General features: G+C 42.5%; 1 protein-coding gene across 1 annotated transcript; it reads left to right on the top strand.

Annotated features, from left to right (window-relative positions):
• Window positions 1–1,126: 1,126 nt before the first annotated feature.
• cartl (cocaine- and amphetamine-regulated transcript-like) lies at window positions 1,127–3,547 on the top strand. The gene is made up of 3 exons (XM_041963914.1): window positions 1,127–1,730; window positions 2,298–2,369; window positions 3,379–3,547. The coding sequence occupies exons 1-3, from the start codon at window positions 1,593–1,595 to the stop codon at window positions 3,484–3,486; spliced, it is 318 nt and encodes a 105-aa protein (XP_041819848.1). The 5' UTR covers window positions 1,127–1,592; the 3' UTR covers window positions 3,487–3,547.
• The last annotated feature ends 6,013 nt before the right edge of the window (window positions 3,548–9,560 follow it).

Genomic DNA, 9,560 nt, shown 5'->3' on the forward strand with positions numbered 1-9,560 from the left:
TTACACCTCTGCTTCAGTTCTTCTCTTCTGATGCCATTTTGGTCACGGCTGCAGCCAAATAAAAGGTTCATAACGTATCATCGACTTTAGATAATGTTCTCCTTCCCATCTGAACACACAGGAACATGTGTCGTACATGCTGACAGTGTAGAACAGGTGAGTGTTGACGGGACACACCTCTGTCCTCTGAGCCTCATCAGCAGCTTCATTAACAGCGTTAATAGTTAACAGAGTGTTGCAGCTTCACCAGGATGCAGAAAATACTGAACACTTTCCACTGCTCTTACAGGGCATTTCCCCATAATAATGCTATAATATGCCAATAATATCCCATAATGTCCTCTGATGTGTCTGTGGTGTTAAATAGTGAGTTGACTTTATTAAATATTCGTTATGTAAGTTACCATAATGGAGAGAAACATTATTACACGTTCAAAAAAACCCTGCAAAGTCTAGTCAGGTTGTTATATGATAACATGTGAACTATTTTAATATAGTTGGTCGTTGTCATGACAACATTCAGTCATCAATTGATCGCTGTCAGAGAAAACCTCACATTTCCAGACCAGCTGAGAGATGATGTACCGGACAGGCTGAGAAAACAGCAGATTTCCATTTAAAGCCCTTCAGATCAAATCTGTTGTTGTTGTTATGAAGTGAAGCTGTTGGCGTCTTAAAATGTGAACATTCTGGAGATACAAGGTTTCTGGCTGATAACTGGGCGGGGGGTGTAAGTAATGACTTTATGTGGGAAATAAAATCTGAAGCTAAACAGAAGTATGGACAGTAGGAGACGATCAATCAGCTCGTTTACTCTCATAAAAGACCTTTGATTTGTCCTCCGGAGCCACACTAACCCACAGGTGGGACACCTGGATCTGTCTCCAGGTGGTCACCTGTACTGTAAAGTATGTGCGTGTTTGACGGTACATCATGTGACCACGAGCCGTTCACCTGGATCTAAAAAGAAAAAAGACACATTTGATTTGAAACAGAATCCGTAAATTCCTGTTAAATAACATTAATGTGGGATTATTGTAGGAATAGAGTAGAATAATGTAGGATTCAGGTATTTTCGTGGGATTTCGGGCTGATAAATAAGTGATAATGATTAATGAGGGTTTTGTGCTCGCTGTAAAGGCTTTTTAAGAATATAAGCCTCTTAAAAATAAAAAAATGGTATTAATCCTTTAATTTACCTGACAGAATACCACGTGACCTGGCGGCTCCTGTGTCCGATGTGGACTTGTGGAGGCCACATGGGTCACCTGATGTGAGCCGGGACTCGCGCTGGATTTCTTCTTACAGTCGATGTGAATTCATAAAGCGGAGTGATTATCCTCCACCCTCCCACCCACACATCCACCCCTGACATCCCTTCCCTCAGCCCAGACGCTCCCGCATCCATGTGAGTCCCGCAGTGGCCTTTCGGGCGGAGCCACAGTTTATGAGTCACTATAAGAGAGGAGAAGGTCCGGTGGGTGGAGGGAGAATCTCCTGTGGAACTGCTGCGACCCTCCGCTCCTTCACTGCTGATCTGCTGCCTCCTGCCGGGACCTCCGCCCTCCTCCTGCTCCACCTGGACCAGCACCATGGACAGCTCCGGGATGCTCCGCGGACTGCTGTTTGTCGGCCTGCTGTGCGTCATGTGTCACGGCCAGGTGTCCCACGAAGTCTCCGCAGAGGACTTTGGAGTGGACAAGCCGGAGCCGGCCGCAGACAGAGACCTGGTCAGTACCTGCAGAGCTCCACTCATGTTAGTTTAAGGAGGAATGTCAAAGTGATGCTTTGGTCCTTAACTTGAGGGACACCTTAAACCTTTGTTTCACAGAATAAACTTGGCAGCATTCAGTTCTCAGTAACAGCTAACTGTGCTACTGTGCACCACAGAAAGAGTTGTGTGAGCCTGTTTTGTATGTCTTCATAGTTAAAGTGATTGATATCTAACACTGATTAACCTCCTAACTCTGCCAGCCCCTCATCCTGTGCAGCCAGTCCACGTTCAAACCTGCAGAACATTATTTTAACTTGTAATGGGGAAGTTTCATAAAACATCAGGCTGAATTTTGGGAAAATATCTATAAAATCATGTAGAATATTTCAATTTGACTGAATGTGCTGCCCTAAAAAGCTCTGCATCTCAATTTAAAAGCATCATCCAGCTTCAGTGAAGATGTTACATCTTGAAAGAGAAGTTAGGGGATGTTTAAGAGTCTCAGGGGTTAACCTGCACAGACAGCTGTGACAGGCTGCTCAGGTCTCATGTGTCTTCGTGTTTTTCCATCTTTGCCGAGCAGATCGAAGCACTGGAGGCTCTGCTGGGCAGGAACCGGATTTCTTCCACTGAGAAAAGAGGCAGCATCCCACTGGTACCTCCACCTTATTCACTATATTTAAGCACGTTTACCTTATTCCCTGTAACAGTGCTGCAAAAAACACCCATTCAGTTAAATGAAAGTAGAAATACTCAAAAGTCCTGCTTTTAAAATTTTACTTACTTACTTTACAAAAGTATTGTAAGTAAGTAACATCAAAAATACTTAAAATACTAAAAGTAAAACTCATTATTAGTACTGATTATTCAGAAAAATATATATTATGATGCTGGGTTGCAATCACTGATTGATTAATCTATGTAACATTTTATTTGCTGATAATATTTTGCATCTTGGAGTAAAAAGTGCAGTATTTCCATAAAGTAATAAAGTAAAGAAGTATAAAGTACCACAAAATGAAACACTCAATACCTCAAAATTGTATTTAAGTACAGTACAGTACTTGAGTAAATGTACTTAGTTACTTGCCACCACTGCCCTGTAATGGAAAGCAAGTGTAATTTAGTGATTAGTTGGACAATGCTCAGTCATGTGTATTCTATACATCAGTCCACTGCTGTTTAATGAATTAATTAAACCTTCCAGTAATTAAAAGATAACACGAAAATGCCAACAACAGTCTTTCACTCAGTGCAATTACAGACTAATCAAGGCTGCAGCTCGACTCCAATGAGCTGAAAAGCTCCGAAAACCTTTCAGTCCTGCAGTCCGCTCAGTGGAATAAATCAATGAGAAGAAAGAATCAGCGAATGAACAGAATTTAATTATTTCACTGAAAAATGCTGCCAATGATTAACATCTCGTTCTCATTCTCTTGTGTCAATTAAGTAAGAAGAGCTGAAAAGAGATGGATACAATTAATCAAAGCAAATTAATTCATGCAAAGGCTTGTGCTAGCGCTGCTCCATACATTTCTGACAGTGAGGAAGTTGGCAATCATCGCTGTGATCTCTGGAATTTTCATGGCCTCGTTGCATCGATGTATTGACGCACCTGAAGGTGTGTCGGGTCATTCACCTGTCTCTCTGCCTCCTCCTGTCAGTGCGGGATGGGCGACCGGTGTGCCATGAAGTTCGGGCCTCGTATCGGGAAGCTCTGCGACTGCGGCAGAGGAGCCAACTGCAACTCCTACCTGCTCAAATGCATCTGAAGCACAGAGATTTGATTTTCTCTCTCAGTAACACAGCATCACGTCTCCATGACGACCCTGTGCAGCCTCAGCGGGCTCAGCTTCCGCAAACTGCCACAAACCTCGACTCGGCGGCTCTTGCATCATCACTTATATCCGTTATGCATCGTAGTTGTATTGGCCGTTGCCTGAGGATGAGCATGGACTTTGTATTGCTGGCGGCCCTGGTGTTCTCCTGTAGCATGTAAATGTTTCATGTTCAATAAACACATTTATTAACACATCTTTTGGTTATTTCCTGCACACAAAGTTTACTCAAACTTTCTTGCTCCATGTTTCTGTCATTTGTGCTTAATTTCAGGGATGATGCAAGTTTTAACCAGAGTTTTGCATCCACATATTCACATAAATAAATGCATGTATCAGCACGTGCTTCACGTCGTTAACTGGGATTTTATTGTATATTCTGGTCCACGTTGAGGCCTCGGGCTGTCAGTCTTGGGGTCAAATAAACAGACGTTAGCTGGTTTCATGTCAAGCTGGACACAAACATCACTAAGATGCTAAATAAAAACTTTTTTGACATTGTAAATGGGGCATGTATGCTGTGACTTCGTGCACTCTCACATGTGACTTGTTATGCAAAGACTGGTTGTATAATTTTGTTTGTGCAGCACCCATGCCAGTTTACATGGAGTGTACTCAGCTGGACGGGCAATACTGTGCAAATGAGAGCTTTTCAGAGCGACTGCAGTTTATCTGCGCTGCTGCACGTCTGTCAGACTGAAATAATCATTTCAGAAGACTGTTACTCTTCTGCTGTTACACAGCTAATCAATTCCTTTTTGTTCTTTTATGTTTTCTGGGGACAGTAATGATCATTTTTGATTGAAAGTCAGTGTTTCTAAACTAGCAAATGGGAAACAATCTGACATACTGTAATTTCATTTATGTGGAGACTAGCCCTGACATGGTTTACCCCTCAACAGCTTATGATGCATGTTCTCCTCGTCTCCATGAAACCAGAGGCTTCTTATTCTAATCGAGTTAGGGACAAAAACACACCGGTGGAAATAATGATACGTCTGTGAGAGATGGATTCTGCATCAGTATGAACCAGGAAACACAAAAGTCCACATTTCATTCATGTAAATTAACACTTTGTACTGTGCAGTAGCGTCTTTCCTGGTTCCAGACCTCTGAATCCAATATTTAAGATGCTTTTCAGAGATTCAAACAGTAAAGTGAATTCTTTGAGGAAAGAGAAGAGCGCTGACTCGTGCTGATGAATGCAGTTTTGTAATGATGAAACATCTCAAACGCTGGTTTCAGACTTTGGCCTGGAGTCAGAAATTCTTGCCGTGTCTTGGCTGAGAGAGAGTACACGTCAGTCTCCAACCTCTTTCACAAGCTGCGTGATGTCATCAGGAGGCAGGTGTGTGTGATGCTGAGTCTTGTGTTTGGAAAAGCTTTTCTGTTTCACAGCTCCACCTCGCAGCAGCAGCATCATCATTCCTCAATCGCTTCACCGTGTTTACAGCTGAAGAGCGCTCCGTGCTCCTATTGGTTGGGTGATATGTCATAGAACTCGTCATCCATGGAGAAAGAAAGCTTGTTGTTGTGTCGGGACATTGTGAGGCGTCCTGGATGCATCATCGCTCGTCATCCACTGAACCGACAAAAGAGTGCACAGAAGTGTTTGACTTTTTGAATAGAACAAGTGACTTAATACATAATTATTATTGATTGATTTTGGCCATTAGGGGCAGAAAAAGTCCCTCAACAGTCTGACAAACCCGCCCTGACATGCTGTATTATCACCTAAATAAATGTTGTGGTCAACATGACAGCCAACAGTTTCACATTCACACATCCGGCAGAAACTGAGCAATGTTATCATTCATTTGGACTCGTGTCTCTGTCCACGTGATCAATACTCGCGTTACTTTCAGCTCTGCTTTGGTCTCCACCGGCTCCTGAGAAACAATATCTGGGTCCTTCGCTGCTAGATGTTCCACGACGTTCACCAGCGAGTCTCCAACTTCGAATGTGTGAATGTTTGCAAAACCAAAACAATGAGCTAAAAGAGGCTAAAAATCAGATTCATTTTTTATATAAAAAGCATCGATTAGCATTTATTTCAAAATTGATTGATGTCAACTTAGATCTGTAGTTTTCTTATTATTTATCTCAGTGGGAGGTCAGAATGGGAAGCAGGCTATTTTCAGCACAGTGTTCGTCACGTGACCTCCTGCGCTGACTTTTGTCTGAGTTGGTATCAAATCCACACCCTGAAACCCCTCCAGGCCAGAAAACTGCTGCAGCACCAAACTGACGTCACAGCAGGTATTTAACTTTTGATATTTGATGGAAAACACCAGCCGGGTCATCGCGGTGCGGGTGTAGTCCAGGGCAGCACAGTATGAATTCACCTTTTATAACACCCCGAGCAGCAGGATAGCTCAACACGTCTGGAGGTGTATTAATATCCTGCATGTTTGCATTTAATAAAACTGAGCGTGAATTATTTCTTAGTCTTTTAGAAACTGACCTTTCTTAAAGTTTTGCACCTGCCTCCCGCTCACATCCAACCACAGCTTATATTGAAGTTCGCTCACAGTGTTTTTGCAGTATTTCACCACAAACTGTGACAAATGAAAGCAAAGCATCCAGCTGTGACAAAAGCCACGCGCCAAACAATGAAAAACAAAACGCTGAAAAGCGGAGCAGCTCCGGCTTGCCAACATGTGGCCTGCAGCCAGCAGATACATGCTTTTCATTTGTCCCCGGGGTCTTAATCCGCACACCATAAAACACTGAAGAGCTCATTCAAAGGCCCTTTTGCTCCTTTAAAGCACTTTAGCCTCTAATAAAAAACAAGTCAATAGTGAATAAAAAGCGCCTCCATTGTTGAATTCTGCTTAGCTCGAGCTTTTTTGTTTTTGGCTGTTGCAGGAAAGAAGGCGGCGTGGTATCATGTTCAGGAAGTCATCATATCCCATCCACCAATGAGCACACTAAGACCTCGTGTGTTACAGTATATGAGTCTCAGCACACGCATTTAAACTACTCTGCAATACGTGTATTAGATGAAGGCAAATATTTACAGGATATATTTACATTACATTTATATACTACAGATGCAAAGATATTTTGCATTTTAGTTTGCAGATACGTATTTTAAAGATAATAAATAGGTAAAATACAGTGTGTGTGTGTGTGTGAGTGTGTGTGTGTGTGTGCGTCTTCTGAATTTCATGTTTTAATCTTCCTTATCTAAACTACCACAAGCTACCAGCTATACCAGACCAAGCAAGGCTGCACAGAGTGCATTGAACTGATTAATGATGCATTTCATTACTTGTGGATTTAACTTTGTATTTCATGCATCTTTCACATAGTTTCGCTTTAATGTGGAAAATTAGTCAATTTTTAATTTGCATTTTCGCACAAATCCTTTCACATATTTCAAAACTCTTGTTAGAAACATTAGTGCCCACATACAGTCACGTGTAGTTCAATTTTTCTAAGCCTGCCTCCAGCACAACTTTCTGCTCAACTGTCCGGTTTCCATCTACAGCATTTTATTTAACAAATTTCACGTAGTTTTGCCCTCCAAAGTCTAAATCTGGACCAAATGGCCTCTTTCCTGTTTTGTTCAGTCTTTTGACTCCACATGCTGACTCGGCGGCTCACCTGAGCTCTCCAGCCTGCTGAGAGCCACAAAGAGCTCCTGTGTTTGTACAAAGAGCAGCCACACAGAGCAGGCAGCCCTGTTCAGGTAGCTCAAACAGGTTGTTGTTTCCTCAGTAAACCCTGGAAATGCGATCTATCTGCGAGGATAATGATTAAAAGATAGTAACCTGGCAGCCTATGAAGATTACGAATGAGTAAAATCCATTACGGCAGACCAATAGGTCGACATCATTCTTGTTAGGACCCAAAAAGCACCACTTGAAAGTCAGAAGGCAGACAGGAAATCAGTCAGGCAAACAGAGACAGAAGTCTGAAGTTTGAAGACAGAAGATCAGTCAGGGGGGGTTAACAGATGGAGTGGCTGGAATAACAGGTGAAAATGGGATACTGCAGGTGAGCAGGTGCGTGGGGCAGTTTGGTGATGGAGAACAGCAGGAGCAGGGGTTATAACAGGTCAGGAGGAAGCACAGGATCTGAGAGGACAGAGGAGTTAGCATACAGGTAAATGAACCTCTACTGTGATTGGCTGACAGTGATTCTGATGACGTCATTGTAACTTCCACACTACACTTCACTACTACTACGCAACTACAAATATCGTACTTTTTACTCTATTACCTTTATCTGATCCCTTTAGTTGCACTTTTTCATACTCTTCCTGTCCAGTGAAAACCACGTATCTCCTAAAGCATTGATTTTGCATGTTTGTGATAAACTGAGGGATTAGGTGTTCCTTTGTGGGCGGACAAAATTCTCCTCCTTTTTAATGGTGGGCTGAGTCATTCTGGACAAAAGACTGTTGATACTCTGTGTGTGCGCTGAAAAGAAAATCCAGGCTTTGTGTACAGGCCTGGCTCTGTGAATTGAAAACAAACAAAGCGGGTCGGACTGAGCCATACAACGCGGCTCCAGCCAATCAGCAACAGGTGGCGTCGTGCTGGTGCACAGGACAAGGAGCGAAGATGACAGTAAATCTGGGGTGCTAACGGATACTTGCATTGTGAAGACGGAGAGACGGCAGTATCAACAATCTTCCTCCAGAGTGACTCACCCCTCCTTCAAAAAGCCTCTTGGATCAGCTGGAAATGCATCGTCACAAAGCTGAAAACAGGCTGTTTTTCTGAGATACGAGGTTCTCACAGGACAGCCAGGCTACAATGATCTTATAGAATATGATGCATCGCTGTAGATTAAACCAGCCAACAGTATATAAAGTTGTTCAAACATCTACAGCAGTAAAATGCAGCATTAATGCAACAGCAAACATCAGATATGATAGAGAAACACTGACAGGAACATTTTACTGATACAACACTTTTACTTTAAGTACTTAAGTAAATCTTTCTGATAATACTCACTACTACTTTATGTCAAGGATCTTCTTCCAGCCCTGCAGCATTGTGAAGCAGCTTCAGACAGACAGACAGACAGAGTAGTTTATTGATCCTAAGGGAAACTGCTGTGTTGCAGCAGCAATTCACATATCACAAAACACACTAAGCTACCCTGAGGTAAGAAAAACTTTATTTAAAATAAATATATACACATGTGCATAAAACCTGCTGAACTGGATGAAAAAAGATATACCATGGTGGGGGGGTAATCATGCAGAGAGGGTCGATAATAATGTTCAAACAGTTCTTCACAATCTGCTGAGTATTTGGGTCAATCAGAGGGATTCCTTCTGATCACTCTCATTATTGATCATTGGAGGTTTCCTTTGTCTCCTCTGCAGACGGACAGCACATTTTTATGTTTCCTCAGAGATTTATGGAGCAATTTCCTTTCCGGACCTGACATTACTTTGTTCAGCTCTTTAATGTGAGGGCCAACAGAGACACACAGTTAGAGAGGGAGTCGTTTAGTGGCCGCCCAGAGGTAATACTTACAGGCTCAGCTGTTAACCTTTAACCCTGTGGTGAAATGGAGCTGTATGACTGATGCTCCCTGCTGCTGCCCTCCAGTCTGACTGCATTACTTCACTCGTAATATTGATTAGCGGTTTGCTAAATCCCCAAACGAGCTGCACTCATGTCAACAGCATAATCAAGTCCTCTTACCTGAGGATGAGGGATGAACAATGAGCCAGTGTTGTATAGGTGTTGGTTAGAAAATAAAAGAGCATCTCTGCATGTGATTATATGCCAGGAATCAAACAGAAATGTGGTACAAAGGATGAGATTGACTGTAACTGATCTAACAAGCCTAGATCTTTGTGTTTTATACACAACACTGATGAATTATCACTGTATAAAGTTGCTTAGCAAACAGTTGCCTCTTTCCACATCCGCCTGACACAGAGCAACATTCATTTGGACTCGTGTTTGTGTCCACCTGATGAATGTAAATCCAATATTCACTCCCCCTTTGGCTCTGTTTTCTCATCTAATCCTGAAGGA

The sequence above is a fragment of the Chelmon rostratus genome, chromosome 1 (genome assembly GCF_017976325.1).
Source record: "Chelmon rostratus isolate fCheRos1 chromosome 1, fCheRos1.pri, whole genome shotgun sequence".
Taxonomy (NCBI): domain Eukaryota; kingdom Metazoa; phylum Chordata; class Actinopteri; order Chaetodontiformes; family Chaetodontidae; genus Chelmon; species Chelmon rostratus.